The 16877-nt window shown below is 34.7% G+C and overlaps 1 protein-coding gene across 7 annotated transcripts in view; it reads left to right on the plus strand.

The window, feature by feature from the left end:
- Nucleotides 1–16877, plus strand: part of LOC117204915 (protein RUFY3-like) — a 30456-nt gene continuing 13579 nt past the window's right edge. The window contains exons 1-12 of one of the 7 annotated variants that reach the window (XM_033442831.1): nucleotides 1535–2243; nucleotides 2311–2664; nucleotides 3880–4058; nucleotides 4141–4250; nucleotides 4893–5100; nucleotides 5180–5343; nucleotides 5436–5598; nucleotides 5673–5789; nucleotides 5917–6057; nucleotides 8621–8718; nucleotides 11624–11840; nucleotides 13021–13272. In XM_033442831.1, coding sequence (XP_033298722.1) covers nucleotides 2373–2664; nucleotides 3880–4058; nucleotides 4141–4250; nucleotides 4893–5100; nucleotides 5180–5343; nucleotides 5436–5598; nucleotides 5673–5789; nucleotides 5917–6057; nucleotides 8621–8718; nucleotides 11624–11840; nucleotides 13021–13272 — 1941 coding nt within the window. In that variant the 5' untranslated portion in view covers nucleotides 1535–2243; nucleotides 2311–2372. Of the gene's footprint in view, nucleotides 257–1534; nucleotides 2665–3879; nucleotides 4059–4140; nucleotides 4251–4892; nucleotides 5101–5179; nucleotides 5344–5435; nucleotides 5599–5672; nucleotides 5790–5916; nucleotides 6058–6467; nucleotides 8719–11623; nucleotides 11841–13020; nucleotides 13273–15586; nucleotides 15780–16877 lie in introns of those variants that run through there. The other 6 variants (XM_033442833.1, XM_033442832.1, XM_033442830.1 and 3 more) reach the window with 6 other exon arrangements.

Here is a 16877-nt window from a genome sequence, read left to right on the forward strand (position 1 = left end):
TCGAGAACGCATGACATGGGCAGTCGTTGGCAAGCGCGCGCGCGAGCGTACAGTGAAAACGTAAACATGGCCGCGGAGAGTAGCGAAGGTTTGCCAATATCTCCGTCCGAGAAATCGTTAACCGGTAGCTTAGTGTCTGAAGAGAATGAGAAAAGTGTATCACGATCACCGTCGACTTACTCGATAAGGGAGGACAAGTGGCCGGATCTGGTTGTCTCGAGGCCCAGAAAACTAGACGCTTGGTGGTTACCGAGACGTAAGTACATAACACGATAGGTGCATGTTTTCGATCCGTTTTCGGCGCGCATTTCAAAGTCGACGTTTCCGTCGGTGCAAAGTGCGCGCGATTCAACGTCATCCGACGATGCGTACACGAATCAGCGCGCACATTCTAGATCTCCATTCTTTATCGCGAAACGCCTACTTCGCGAATTGACACATTGTCACGTGATCATCAATGGCAATATTACACGTGTTATATGTCCGGCAGCTGACCAGATTATAGGTCGTTTACCTTTGTTAGGATGAATTATTGTGTGATTATATACTATGGTTTAGATTAACTGTAAAACAAGATTATAAAAAAGAGGATTATAAAAAGAACCGCGGCATATATATAGTTCTTAGTGAATTAGTATGTGGTCCTTATGACCGATAGTAGATTTGTTAGTGACATCTGAGGAGGACTTACCGCTGATTAGCAATATCAAGATGAATTAATGTTCTTAAACATTATAATTATAAAATAAAATATTTAGATCAAGAGTAGTATTCGTCAGAGTTTTAATAAAATGTTACAGTACTACTTTAAGTTGTTGCTACTGTTGTGTAGTTAAATAATTATTTAAATTTTTGATAAGGGATTTCGATAAAGCGATAAGTATTATAATGTTTCACGCTCGAAACAAAATAATATTTCGACACTTTAAGTAAGACTCTAGTAAGATATAAAATGCGTGTTGCAATTAACATATTTATAGTTAGTTGACTAACTAATTGCATAATTGTTTGCGTAGTGAAAGAACCTTGATAATTTTGTTATCTTTGATCAATCTTTCAATTTTCAAAGGATTCTTCAATTTTAGATCTGTGTCATTTTAAGAATTTTCAATATCGTACATGGAAATAAAGTTAAGAAGCTATTGAGAATGTAATGCACAATAATTTAAAAGTTTACAGAATAAAAGTAATATTTTACAATCTTAAAAAATAATATAATACATAAGAATGACATTATCATAGAAATATTTCTACAGACAAACGAAATGTTCCATCCGTTTAAGTTAAATAAAACTAAAATTACACGATCTAAGTTATAACAAATATATAAAGTATAATTCTATAAAATTATTTTATTTTAATTGCATTGCGGCAAAATTTTCACCAATATATATACACGTACAATTTAGATTTTATTTTTATTACGTTAGTTTTGTATTATATTCTGTTTTATCGACGTAGTCGAACCGTGATAGATGGCAGTACGTTCCGGACTGTCTGCTCCAGCATGTATATTGATTATCGTAGGTGGAGGTAAGGTCGGCGGGAGAATCAATATTACTTTTCGCCGGTGACTCGCCATTTTCGTCGTAAAATTTTTCGTGAGCAACGGAACACACGTCATACGTAGTTTTACTCGACAGTGAACCAGTCTCTGCGATGTTGAGCTCTTAAGAAATCAACTGCCGCAACGTTCAGCTACGATGTAGCACTAAAACCGAGTGCGAACGGCCGTCTTTCTGCTTTAGCCAAAGTTTCTTTTCATCGCTTTTACCGCAGTGTCTATATTTCATTTTCTCCATATCACGAACTAACTTTTCAAGCAATTTAACAATATCAATATCATACAAACATCACGGACTGGATCTATTAAAACAGCAAAAGAATTATTATTGCTGTTTGTGTAAACATAAAGTGATCGAAATAAGTAGAATCAAATTATTAATTCGACCAATACGAACCAACTAAGTTACATCAGTGAAACACATCAGCTGATTGAAATTGTCAAGAGCAACGTCGACTGGAAGAACTCTACTGATATCATTGGAGATGAAGAAGAGCTTTGTTCCAAGAGACAAGTCTAATTAATTAATATCAGAAGAGTTAAACCACAATTCTTCAGATATCTTTTCTCAGGGAAACTGAAGTTAACAAAACAGAGGAGACTAATCTTTTGAAATATTACATTACTTTAAAGAATAGTCACTGAGAGGATCGATAAAGAGGAAAAAGGTTCGGTTAAGGTAAGAACTCCATAGTTGGAGTGGCCTAAAACAATCCATTGTTACGAACGATCTTCTATGCGGCAAGAATCCAAAAACGGTCTGAAGATCAGGCCACCGGGTGACCACAGTGTACATCACAGTGGGGTCATGCTTGAAGAAGACATGGCTGGCGCTCAGGATACGATATACCTGTGCAACTTCCGTGTTTCTGTCGACGGCGAGTGGCTGTGCCTGAAAGAGCTTCAGGATGTCGAGTTCTCGTTGCAGGAGTCGATGCAACGTTCACCATCGCCACCGCTCGCTCTCAGTGGTATTAACCATCATCATCATCATCATCATCATAATGATCATCATCGTCAGCAACAGCTTCCCGATCAGCGAGAGCTTCGCGATATAATGCCGCCAAGCCCACCGCCATTGCAGCACGTTTCCAGCTTGTGTCTGTACTCGATGTTCTTGCACTATTCGCTCCATTCTATCTTCATTGGTTCATATATAATTGGAAATCGGGCTGAGAATTTTTGCACCAGTCAATGTTGACTTAATTGAGGTTTATTGTTTCTTACATCTCAGTTGGACGAGTTCAAGTTTTGAAGCTTTGGTTGTTCTCTTTCTCTCTTTTTTTTTTTTTTTTTTTTGCTAAGTTTAGGGTTAGTTGACGTTGCTCCGTGGGAAATCGATCCCTGGGGAAATTTATTCCGGCTCGTTTATTATTTGACTTCGCTTAGGGATTTGGATGCTGGTTGATGTTAGTGAAAATAGATTAAAAAGTGCCAGATCATTCCATAAGTGAAAAACAAGGAGAAAATAAGGAATATCACATCCTACAGGGAAAATCGATTTATGAAGAGAATTGATTTGGAATATTTATATATTATTTATATAATGCAATAGTAAAGAAACTAGGTTCGGCGAATTTAACTGTATTATTATTCGTAGTATGAAGTTTATATATTACGCTATACATAGAATGAGTAATTCTGTGTGTATATATAAATATAAATACAGTTATTACGTACACGTGATGTTGTCGTGTTGTAATGTACGAGTGAGAAAATTAAAATTAAATACCTTAAAGTTAAACAGATTTAAGGATTAATACCATTGTCTATAATTCTTGTCAAATCAAATTAATAATATGATTTTGTCAATTACTCTAGAAGTTTAAAATAAGAAATGAAAGATAACATTACTTGTGAAATTATCCGGTGGAAGCTATAATTAATATACGATATTTATCGTTTAACTCTTTCTTGGATTATTTCTCGTTAGAACGCATCGTTTCTTTTAAATGCTGTTACCAGATTTTCGAATTTAGAAATTGCTGGAATTAGTTTCCTTGGGGACTTCTTTTTATTTACATATTTTTTATTTTTCTATTCTTTCACGATTTTTGAAATCACGTATCCTAAATCTTCTTCCTTCTAAAATCGAAAATAATTTTAATCGCAACTTTTTGTTTGTTAATAATTTTGTGTTGCGCTTCGCTGATATTTCCATTCATACCATCATCTTCATGCTTTCGGGGAGAATGATTTGTTATATTTTGTAATTATTCAACATCAAGAATATGAACGAAACCAGTAATTATCACCAACAGGATGATTTAATTTTTCCCGATCCCAACTGGAACAAGAAACTGTTGTGTTTACAGCACGCGATCCAGTCATCATCGAGAGGAGTAATCTTGTGAATATTTCAAAATTAATCGTGAAGGAGCTGATCGAAACGTCTTTGAAGTATGGTCGGATGCTTGATTCTGATCATATGCCATTGCAACATTTTTTCATCGTTCTTGAACACGTGCTTAGGCATGGTTTACGACCAAAGAAGGTAAACAACACCTTCGAAATATCTAAATACTGATTTATAATTAAAAGGAAAAGGAAATGGCACTAATTGCCTTCGATTTCAGGGTCTACTTGGACCCAAGAAGGAGCTTTGGGATATACTTCAGCTCGTTGAGAAATATTGTTCCGAAGCACAGGACATTACGTCCAGTATTCGTGATCTACCTACTGTTAGGTATAATTCTGTTTCTGCCTTCTCTCTATTTTCTCATGTATAGGTATATAAGTTGAAACTTACGATTGGTGATATTAGTAAATTAAGAAAATTTATAGAAACTTTATTATTCATTTTTCAATATAGAAATGTTCAATGTTCGCTATAAGTACCTACGATTTATGTATTTAACTTAAAATAGTTTTAATATTATTTTGTATAAACATTTTATGGTTCCCAATATTTATCTATATTTGAGTAGAAATATTCCTCAAAGTAAGCTATTATTTTCTTAGCGCTAATCGAAGAACAGAATCAGACTAAATTTAGTACCTTGATCTGTTTAAAAAAAAATTACACAATATTTTTTATAATAATACTTCTAACGTCGATAAAATATATGAAATTGATTCTCTGCTTCTTAAGCTATATTTCTGTCAAAATTGACCGAAGCTAAGAGATCTCTGACATTTCTACTCTTAAAATAAATTGTTTAATTTTCTTTGTAAAACTAGATTTTGTAATGTAATATTCAATTCGTCTAATACTTTATGTACGATATTAAATAACATATTCCAAATGAAATTAGATCAGCTTTATCAAATCACGTCTCTAGCGATTTCTATTTGATATACGGTCCGTTGACCGGGCTGACCTTTTCAGGACTGCAATGGGTAGAGCGCGAGCATGGTTGCGTATGGCGTTAATGCAGAAAAAGCTAGCGGACTACTTGAAAGTTTTAATCGACCACAAGGAAGATATATTGTCCGAGTATTTCGAGCCTGACGCTCTGATGATGAGCGAGGAGGCAATCGTTATAATGGGCTTGTTGGTGGGCTTGAACGTAATCGACTGCAACTTCTGTGTAAAGGTCAGTTGCGTGTGTTTTTTCCACGCTGATCAGGATCGTCTAACGGGGTTAAAACTGAATGGGGAAATTGTTACGGCAGGAAGAAGACCTCGATTGTCAACAAGGTGTGATCGATTTCTCGCTATACCTGCGAAACAGCAATCATATACCTGGTGAATCTCCAGACGACGAGCTTGAAAATGATAACATGACAACTGTCCTCGACCAGAAAAATTACATCGAGGAACTAAACCGACATTTAAAGTAATTGTGCTTTCTACAGTTACATACCGCGATGATTTATTTCAATTCGAGCGAGTTACAAGTTTAGACGTTGTACTGTACATCGATTTCAGCGCAACTGTGACAAACCTACAAGCCAAAGTGGAATCCTTAACAACGACAAACGCTCTTATGAAGGAGGACCTGTCTATCGCTAAAAATAACATTCTGTCGCTTCACGAGGAGAATAGACAATTGAAAAAAGAGTTGGGAATCGAAATCAAAGACACGAACGAGGTACGGAGATTTTGATGTCTAACATTCTTTCTATCGGTTCATCCTTCGTCAAAGAGAAGTTTCTCTGGTTTCAGAATGGGAAACCACCAATCAAAATTACTGAAACGACGACAGAGATCGAGGAGTTGAGAAGTAGGCTAGATGCTGAAAAGAAATTACGGCAGGATGTAGAAAAGGAATTAGAATTACAGGTGGATTCTTCTTATTTATATTCTTTCTTCCAGTTGAATTTTAATAGCTTCAACATGTTAAATATTGAAAAATGAATATTGTGGAAATTGAAATTAGGAAAATGACTGAGTAATTTTTTGTGAACAGATTAGTATGAAGTCAGAAATGGAAGTGGCTATGAAGTTGTTGGAGAAAGATATTCACGAGAAACAAGATACGATCATATCGTTACGACGACAGCTCGACGAGATCAAGTTAATTAACTTGGAAATGTATAAAAAGCTACAGGTGATCAATTGTATTTCTTGTTACGCGCTAATCGCGACGCAGGATGCTTCATATGAGTAAAATCAAAACCATTTTACTCTCTCGAACTATTCGTTTTAACATTACAATGTCTTTATCTACATTTATAGCGAAACGTTTAATCAGTAAATTTACAATTATGACAAATTTTTTCGACGTTTAAGCACGAGGCAGATCCTCGTCGCGATTATGATTTCTTCCTACATGTTTTCTAATCTATGTGTTTTTTCATCGCATTTCTGTTCCTTTTCGTTTCTGCTTTAATCCCAACAGCTTTTCAGATTTTTAGCGAAATTTGATTCCACTCAGACAGTTTCTAATTCCCTTTTACCATGCTGGGGATGTTGGGTAGCTTTCGAAATTTCTTGTTTCTGGGACTATTTCCATTATAGGAATGTGAGCACGAACTAACGCAGAAAGGAGAAATGGTGAGCCGGCTTCATGCGAAGACGAATAAAATCGGCAAGATCCTGAATAATCTTGAGAAGTGCAACCACATGAAAAAGGATGGGAAAAATATTCATAGTCCAACCACGCCGAGCAGTATCTTGAAATCGATTCTTAATAACATCAGTCCCACTTCACCACGATGTTACTCGTCTGCAGACAATGTATCCGCGATTGATTATCAGCACCCTCCTAATAATCAGCAACAATCAGCTAACAATCATCAAAAACCGACTAATAACCAGCAAACTAACAATCACCAACAATCCACTAATGCTCAGCAGCAATCCCTCACTGAGCAACCATATTCTCCTAATAATAACGGACAAACAAGGGGTAACGAGCAACAAAATGGCGCTAACGAAAAGGAAATGGCAAAGCCTGATACCCCAGAACAGAGTAAATCGAACGGTGAGATTTCTATGGAGGCGGAGGAACAATCGACTGCATAAAAGAACACTGTTTCTAGAGAATGGTTTTTATACTATGCATCTTCATACTCCGTTTAATATTTCGACTAATCAAGGGCGTATAAATGACGGCAAATCCTTTATACGAACGTGTTCCTGAAATGTCCAATGACATTTTAAAGAATGTCGATGTATATAGAAGTACTGGTGTATTTCAACATTTGTTAATTGACAATTCTGTACATAATTTATGAAATGTGATTTTTATTTCATTTTTTGTATTTGACAATAGATTTTCATAGGTACTTAAATTATCTCTCTGTTTCAATTTTTAGTTTCAATAAATTCTTTAACTCATTAACTGGTTGCTAATCTCCTGTACATAATAATTTCTTTATTTAGAGACCATCTGTCTTTCTTTCTTTCTTATCGCTTCTGTTAAAAATAAATTACATCATAATTATATTTACAAGGATTAAAATCGATATAGCTGAAACTGATTTGTCTTTATTAATTTGTCATTTTTTAATTATGAAAGTTTCTAACTGAAGGATGCCCTAGTTAATACATTAATAAATCCCCTACGTAGAAAATCTGTATTATTCTGAAATAAGTTGAAACAGAGGAGCTTATACATTATTTAAGTTAGTAGACATTGACTGTATATCGTGTAACTGTAACCGGAGCCTAAAAGTATAACTGTTATGATACATTTGTGGATATAATGGTTGTTAATGAATAGAATTTAATCGCGAAAAATGTTGTTGGATTATTCAGAAGCACTATTATTATACATTTAACGCTAAACAAGCTATATCACTTAGATCTTTCACAGGACAGGACTTTATATATCCAAAATGCGTAGAATATGAACGAGAATGAAATATTCGATATTTAATTATCCAGCAATCCATGCATCAATAAGCTTTTAAATGCAACACCTGTCGTGGTGTGTTTCAATCGAGACACTTTATAAATGTAACTGTGCTTTGTTACGGCATAGTTACGCTATTTCAATAAAATTGCTATTTTGTCCACAGAACTATCGACGACAATAACATTATTATACACATGTTTTTCATATCTTCATCACATTCAATCAGAATGCGTTTTATTGTTCATCAGATTTTGATTATAATTATTATCCACTTTTTGTAGAGTGTCTCGGATATTTAATTTCAATCCATCGTGAAAACATTGTATTTTAACGAATATTAATTATCCTGTCAAATTGATAGCAATTTTTCTCTATTAAATAATTTATCAGTAGATTCTGTTAACAGAGAAAGTAGATTCATTTATATTTATCGAACATTTTCACGGATTCCCGATTAATGCAATGGAAGGTAATATCAATTGACAAATAATTAATATTCCATTCGAAACTCGACGAAAAAAATCTTTTATTCAACCTATGTTTAATGGGATTAAAAACTCATGTTGCACGATTTTCCATTAATTTCACCATACATTAACGATTACGACGTCTGAATCTTTTAAAAAACTGTTTTACATTTATCATATACATATTACATCATCTACATTGGTACAGGATGAGCTTGCAGCTATAAATTACACAATGTACATTTTACTTCTAAGGATTACGTGCTATTTCAGGGCTCTTCCTTTAATCGAGAAACAAATGAAACGGTTCTTTCCACCTTTCACTGAAATAGGGTTTATTTCAGGAGTGCGAAGGCTCGCTTAAGCATAAAACAGAACTGATCACTAAATTGGAGGCTAAGACGCTATCGATGACTGAAACCATCCAGAAAATGGATGAAAAGTATGTTTATTTGTCTTTCATTAGTGTTAATTACTTTGTAAGCGCGACTGATTCATCGGGTTTTAGATTACATTTCGACGCGATCAATATTTTATCGAAGTTAATACTAACATTCTATCATATATATACTTTATCTAGCTTTCCGAACATAGGTACTCGTGAACTCGCAGCTTGAAGCTATTACTGTAAGATTTTGTTGTCAACGTCCGCGGGGCTTCGAATCATCGCGCGACTAATATAAAAAGACTTTGGCATTACAAAAATTCTGATTTTAATAGAATTTTATTAATTTGCAATGTAATATAATCTAATATTTAGTACAGTTATATAATACTTCAAGAATTCGATGTGATCTAAGTATAAGACAATTTTTATTTAAAATTATTTTATTTAAAATTACTTTGAAGTTTTACAAAATCAAATTTTAATATCACGAAAATTGTTCAATTATAATTTATAAGAGAATGTAAAGTATTGTCTGTCGATTAAATTTTAATCCTAATTGAAATTTAAAGTAAGATTCTCTATCGTAGTACAAACTTTGATGACAAGATGAAGAATTTCGAATACCAAATTCTTTTTTCAATCATCGACGCTTTTAATTTTACAAAATCTTGACACTTCGATTTCACTCAGTCACGCGTTCCTCGCGTACCCTCGTAAAAGGGCGCTGTATAAAGGAACGGCAAAATATTACTAATATTATCTTTACTATCGTTAAACATTTTAGCATTTACAAACCTAGTCGTTGTGATAAGAGATTTTTCTATAGCTCGTGGCTCTCGGTGATTATCGTATAACGATATCGAGAAATGATATACCCTCGACGGCTGTAGTTAGAGGTGATTTATTTTTTACTTAGGCGTCGCGTACGCGATCTGACTTAGGGTAGATTAGCCGAGGCAAACATTATAGATACAGATTCGATTTATCGTTAATGGAGATGTTGGCAAACCTTCATTTAACGGCTACTCGATCTAAGATTATTAGGTCTATACATATATAATATAATATAAATATTAATGTTATAGCGACAAATTCATGTTTCCCGTATTAATTGGTAGATTTATACCTCGAGTTGAGTAAACGAATCGCTGAATTAATATCGATTGCTAATCAGGGCAATAACATGTAAATGTGTTGCCCTTTTAAATCTATTGCCTTGCTCGTGCGTGAGAAGTACACTCTTTTTTCTTGTTAATTGCTCGTCAATTATTATATTAGATTGATGGTATCTGGTCAATTAGAATTATAAATTATAAACGATACCTCAGTATTTCAGGAACTGACTTGCGATCATCTTTATCGTCGTTTTTTCTTTTCTTTATTCCACTTACTTTTTCTGTTTGCTTTTATATCGATCAAATTGTTTCTTACGATCGTATATATTCTTCGTCGTTATATATATATAAATACACCTACACTCACAGACACGCATATACACACCGTTTGTGTCGTTCACGTTTATCGAAAGACTCACGAAACAAACGTGCCATACATATATATATAATATCTTTATATAAATATAATTATGTATAAGCAATCGAGCAATGGTCTTTATAATGCACCCAGACACTTGTGTGCTTGTATATCAATGCAGCGGAAATAAATTCATGACAGAAGATAGTTTGCATTTAATTACCCTCAGATCATCATCGTTTAGACGTAAGATGAGACTTTTCGTTCGAATAATTTCTGTAGTATAGCCTTCATAATAATAATAATAAAAAAAGGAAAGTTATGCATAGCTTTCGAGTTCTTTTTCGTTCCGTTATTTAAATTTCTTGTAATTTCTCTACGTCATGATTAATTATAATTTTGCGTGGAAATGATGAATTTATATTGAAGCGGAAGGTAAGTTGAGCTTTTGCACCGTTAAAGATTGGATTACGAACTCGAGGAAAAATAGATGAGTATGGAGATCCGACATTTTGCTGAATTCGCTCGGGGATTATAATATAAAGTCTTTAAAAAAACAACCTGCCTGTTTCTTCGGCTGGATAACGGTATTCGGTCATGAATAATCATGGCGAAAGTTTCAATGAGAACTCCAACTAAGTTACAGATCCTTGCTTTTGTAACTTCCTTTCGTCGAGGAGCTTAGTGTTTCTGTAAACTCGGCCAACGAAACTGCGTACGTCGGTTTCTCGAACGAATTTTGTTTAAATGGACGGCTATATCGGTTATTATAATAATTTATTCGTCTCTCAAAATAATCTCTTGAAATAACAACGGAAAATTCTGACGAAGTTTCGTCGTTATTTTGTTCGAATGTTACTTCGCTGCAATTTAATTAGGTTACTTACATTGTATCTTTATTAAATGATCGCAAGGCAGTGTCTTAAATACGTGTACTTTCAGATAAATCGTAAGACTGAAATTACGAGCGTAATAACTTCTGAGGAATCAAGAAAATTTGTTAGCTCATTCACATTTCAATTTTAATTATAATATCATGGTTGATTCATTATTTCCATATAACGTATTAGATCATTTCATAAATAACGTGTTTATAGTGATGTATTTTTTCTCATTTTCTACGATAATTTTCCAGTTTTTTTTTATCTAATTTCTCTTTTTATAAATTATATTTCTTCCTATTATGACAAATTCCGTTATTTATGAAATGGCCTAATTACATTTTAGTATTAGACTTAAAAAAAAAGAATCTTATCTTAATCTTAATTATCTTTACTAATTTCAACTGAATCAAATTCAACGTCATTTCTCGCTTAAATGCCAATTATCTCCACGATTACTATTTTTTTAAATACTGCAAAAATTATCGAAATTTTGCATACGATTATTCCCATTACAACTTCAGCCGTCGTACGTAGAAAATTCCCGCGTTTGTCGTATAGTATTGTGTTCGATTCTTTGAGTACCAGTGATTTGACTTAATCAGGTGCAAGGAAATGGACGACGTGAAATCAGATGCAGTAGAGAGGGTGAGGATTTTGGGAGCTGAAGCTGCCGAGAGAGAAGCGAGGGCGAACGGGGTCGAGAGGGAATTGCGACTCGAACGCGAATGGAGAACCTCCTTACAGGAAGCATCGATCTCTAGCGCGGAGAAGATCTCTCAATTACATCAGGAGATCGATCAGTTGAGGCGGGTGTCCGAGGTACGTTGCATATCGGCCTCAACTTCGCCATATTCGCGCATACCAGCAGCTTCCAAACTGGATGATCAAACTTGAGATGCTATCTTGGTTATATTTGAAAATGCAAATAATTTTCTGCAATATAGTTCTAGTCATTATCGACCATGCGATGGCATTGTTAATTTTTCTTTTGTTTCATTGTGAAATATCATTGTGATGTCGTACGAAAGGATACTGTAATAATTGGTTTGATATTGTTAAAAACAACATTTTTCTTTAATGTTTAATGGTTTACTGAAAGCTTTTACGGAGTAAATGCAATAACGCTGCTAAATTCCCAAGTGTAGCAAAACGACTTTCTTATCTGTTTCTTTTCTCTCTATCTTTTAATAGACTAGTAATAGAGTACACCTACTATTTAAGAGAAGCTATACGAACGTAATATAATAAGATATAGTATTTTATAACGAATTACTTTATATTGCTCTATTTTTAATTTAAAATTAATGTGGAAAATGCGGCCTTGTTTTATACCATTTTGGCAGAAAATTAATTCGCGTTATGTAATTTTCTGCTTCAAAATATTAATTGTATTAAATAGAAATTTTGGAAGTTCTGAATTTAGTACTTTATTTAGTACTGTATTTACTACACTTCTTCATTTTTTACAATATAGAACATCAACAGCAAACATAATTCGTTAGAAAAAGATCTGATTGCACCTAATTCTTTTTTTGACCACAAAACAATTTGTTTATCATCTCAATGTCTCGTATGAAATAAAAGGAAAATATCTTAAAAAAGAAAATACCTACAATTCTCACAGTTTGGTTACCCATCTCGATATCCTTTCCAGAACAAAATACTTCCACAATCTCCCAACCCAAACCCCACAGTTTCAATCACCTATTCGTTCCCTCCCACAATACCTTCCTTCAACCTCAAAACACTTTGCCTTCGCCGATCGATTTTTCAAGCAACCGCTTCCTTCTCTCTCCTGCATCTCCCTTCTCCTTCCCTTCATCAATCTTCCGAAACTTCTTCGGCTCTCGCGCAATCGAATCTTCTCACTAATAGTCGACGCAACTCGACTCCGCAATCGGCCCTGTAACAACCGATAACACGGGGATAGGGAAACGAATGGAACGTCTGGGACAAAGTTTCAAGGTGTCGAGGCGTAATTCCAGGCCATGTGTTGCAGAAATACCTGGCGCTGCAGGAGGAACATTACGCGTTGAAGGAGATCTGCACCGAACAGGAACGGACTCTGGAGGAACTTGGGGGACAATTGAGCACGGCGAAATTGGCGGCCGTGGAATTACGCGAGGCCGCTGACAACGCTCACCAGCAGCAGAACCAGCAGCAGCACGAGGGTGCAGCGACCTGGGCGAACGATCGACTGGTCACCCAATGCAAGAGCTGCAACCGAGAGTTCAACATCACTCGTCGCAAGGTAATCAAACTTTTTAATTGCCCCTACGCCTTCTACCTCGATTCGGCCATCTCTTTCGTTTCTATCTACTCAGTCGTCGTCGTTATCGTCCTTGTCGTCGTCCATTGACGTCGCGCAAGGATTGCTCTACTGAAAGGCCGAGCCCCGAGTTCGCTTAATCGTTCAATTATCCTTGCCACCCTGAAAATTACCGGTTCCACGGTCCAGATTTCTCCACGGGCTCTATCTGCACAGCCTGTTCGAATCACTATGCGCGCGAACATGTTTTCGAACCAAGCTGACACTGTCGAGAGATTTTATTCCTGACGAAGTTACGCCTCTCCTCTCGACCTTTGCTCGTCTAGACGGCTCGAAGATCCGAATCGCGTGCACCAGCCAAGGAGAACTTTGATGCATGACAGTTCTGTTATTAGAGATAACACGGTGTATCGGGCTGTGTTACGGCTTGCAATTACAAGCGGCCCCGATCCTCGTTTGTTGGTAGTCCGTGCCCAGTCCTTCCTTCCTTCCTGCCTTCCACGACCTACGGGTAATTGAAGAGATTTCGGAGTGGATTTTTGATTAGATTTTATCTGCATCCAGAGAGTGGTATATAGATAATTCAAGGCTCAGGGAGTTTGTATATTTATATACTTCTTGGGTGTTTGTAGTGTCTTTTAGCGCAAGAGATACCAATTCCAGTAATTTTTCATGGAAATTTTATACATCGACAACAATGTATTTTTTAGGTTTTAAATAATTGTTTGTAAAATATGCGGATAAAGATGTTTTCTTTTATCATGACTTCTTTGGTACTAGTATTGTATTTTAGCCATCCATAGATTGAACGTTAAATATTAGTTGATCGAAAATTTTGGGAAACCAAATTTCGTTACTACAACACAGTGCATTTTATGTGATTGGAATCTATGTTTTTAAAATGAAGGTTTTTCATTCTATTGTATTTTTTATTTGTATTGTATTCCTCTTTTATACGTTGTTACATTTGCAATGCTCAACTCTTTTTACAAGTCGATTCAAATTTTAAAGGTTGTCCTTAAATAGTTAATGAGATATTTTACACTTACAATATGAAATATGCTTTTGTCTAGTCTTATTATAATAATAATGTCTTGATTTCTTCCAAAAAGATATCTATCCTCTTTAAACCTGTTTCAATTTCCTATCATATTTTCGGGTTACTTACAAATTCCATTAGCAATGCTTGCCTTTATAATGAGAAAATTCAGCTATACGACTGTTGATATTTTCTATTCACAGATAATTTTTTATTAAGTGGATTTTAAAGCAGGAAATGAATCCAATGTTGTGCGGCACGAGGGGCGTATTAAAGATGCCAAAGTTGTTCAGAATTCTCTCTTATTCGGATATTTTAACGGAAACCGGAAAAGTGCTTTTATCGTGTAATTTAAATTTAATTGAATTTACTGCATGTTATTGGATCAGTTTTAATACAAAATACAATATCGCCATTTAAATTTTCAACACATTTGTGAATTTTAATACATATGTATCTTGGAATTTCAAATAGAAAAAAGATCGTTTTCTTTAAATATTCGATTAAATTATCGATTTAATCATTCATAAGCAATAAGATGTTCAATTTATCCCATTATGTTTAGTGTTTAGTTGTGCGTGGAAAAAATATTTCCACCATTAGAAAACTATTCTTGCTTTACATTGGGGAAACCTTATATTGGGAATTTTCAATTGAAAATGAAGATTTTTCTTTCTAAAAGGCAACAATTAGTTCTTTCAAACAAACTTTCATATTTTAAAAAAGAAAACCAATTGTTAATTATTATCTATTAACTACGCGTTGATTTGACATGTAAGTGTTAATTTTTGATCAAATTTGCGTTATATCTGCAATTTTCTAAGATTTACCAAGAAAACCAAATTACTCGATAAATCAGTATAACATAATATTTTGTTAATATTTTACACATAGTATATTCTCTTATAGCACCGTTAGTAATTTTCTAACTGTTGCAAAATTAAACTACGGCTTTAAAAAGATTCCTTTTACAATAGAAAATATATTTCTGTTTTGTCTTTTTTAAGTATTTTTTAACGGAAAAGTTACGCTTGGCGTAGTAGTATGTTCTTTTTCATAAGACACCCTATATACACACTTCCTCGAAAAGTAAATATTCAGTAACAGGACCTTACTCAAGCAAAGAACGATCAATCGAGAATACAGTGTCGACGCGGCGCGAAGAAAAATAACTGGATTTTTGCCTTCATTTTGTTCTTATTTTTTCGCAGTCGAATCACGTAGAAGCACGACATATTTAAAGTAGCCCGCGACCAGATTGTTTCAGATTGTTGAGCTGCTCAGTTGCGTGCATTGATAAGGAAAACTGGCTGAGAGAGATCGGCATTCGTGCATTCGTCATACGAAATATATTTCTATGGCTAGAATTTATGCACGGTCCGACCTTATCGAAATTTCGTGAATGTGCACCGGACGTCACGTTAATGGCGTTGTTGCCCTTCGCCCTCATAAACGCAAGCGAAGAAGAGTTTGAGTCGTTAAAGGAATAAAGATTCCTCTAATTCCGTCCAATTCTAAGGAAGTTGCTTTGTAAGCAGAAAACAGATTTTTATTTAAAAATGTTCGATCAGCTTTGATAATCATTCGAACGTTTTCAAAAGGAATTGGAAAAGACAAGCGTGTCTCTGGTGAGATGAGATGAATGTCGAACAGCTGTTGATTATGAAACGCGTTCATTTTCATTTTAAAGAAACATTTCTATTTGGAGATAATGGTTGATTTTAAAAATAACACCTGTAAGTTCTTTAATTTGAACGATAAGATGAATCTTCGGTAATTTTTTGTTCGTTCTTGATTTTACACAGATTCTTTTTGGGAAATAGTTTCTATAAAGTAAGTTTTCACTGCTTTCTGTAAATGTCTCATTTGCCACATTAAAATTAAATGATGTTCTATGCTCCTTTCTTCTACATAACTGTTTGCATTGATTTCGTGATAATATATTATTTAGTAATTTATCGCGTCACCTGCTTATTTATTAACTAACCTTTAATAAAAATTATCTTGTACAATCGCAATTATTACAAATGAGCATTTCTGCATTAATGTTGATGCAGCGTATCCTATTACCGATTGGGAGAAACGTCATATTAATATTAATTTTATCGTCAGTAATATGTTAAAGAATACACGAAACTGTGCGAGTTAAATGATCACAACAAATATTTATTACCTTGTTCCATTTGGAATACTCAAAAGAATTACGTGGGATGTTCGTTGGTAACGCTTATAGCACGATCGTAAAAGAGGCTATTTTTGGGTAGGATTCTTAATCCTTTTAAGGAAAAGGAGCAATAAACAGTACACTTTTTAGAATTCTAGTTTATTTCGCACTCAAATAGCTTGAGACGTGTTATAAATTGAGGATTTCCTGAAGAGATAAATTTAAGGTAATTGGAAAACAGATGTAAGTTGATACAAGTTGCCGACGATGTAAATTGATACAAAAAGCCGAATATCTCTCGTAAGTTCAGGCAGCTTTCCACCCATACCAGAAAAAGGCGTATCAAGGGTGCGTGGAAGGGAGGGAGCGAGACTAAGATCAGAT

Source organism: Bombus bifarius, unplaced genomic scaffold, assembly GCF_011952205.1.
Source record: "Bombus bifarius isolate JDL3187 unplaced genomic scaffold, Bbif_JDL3187 scf7180000007984, whole genome shotgun sequence".
In the NCBI taxonomy this organism is placed as follows: domain Eukaryota; kingdom Metazoa; phylum Arthropoda; class Insecta; order Hymenoptera; family Apidae; genus Bombus; species Bombus bifarius.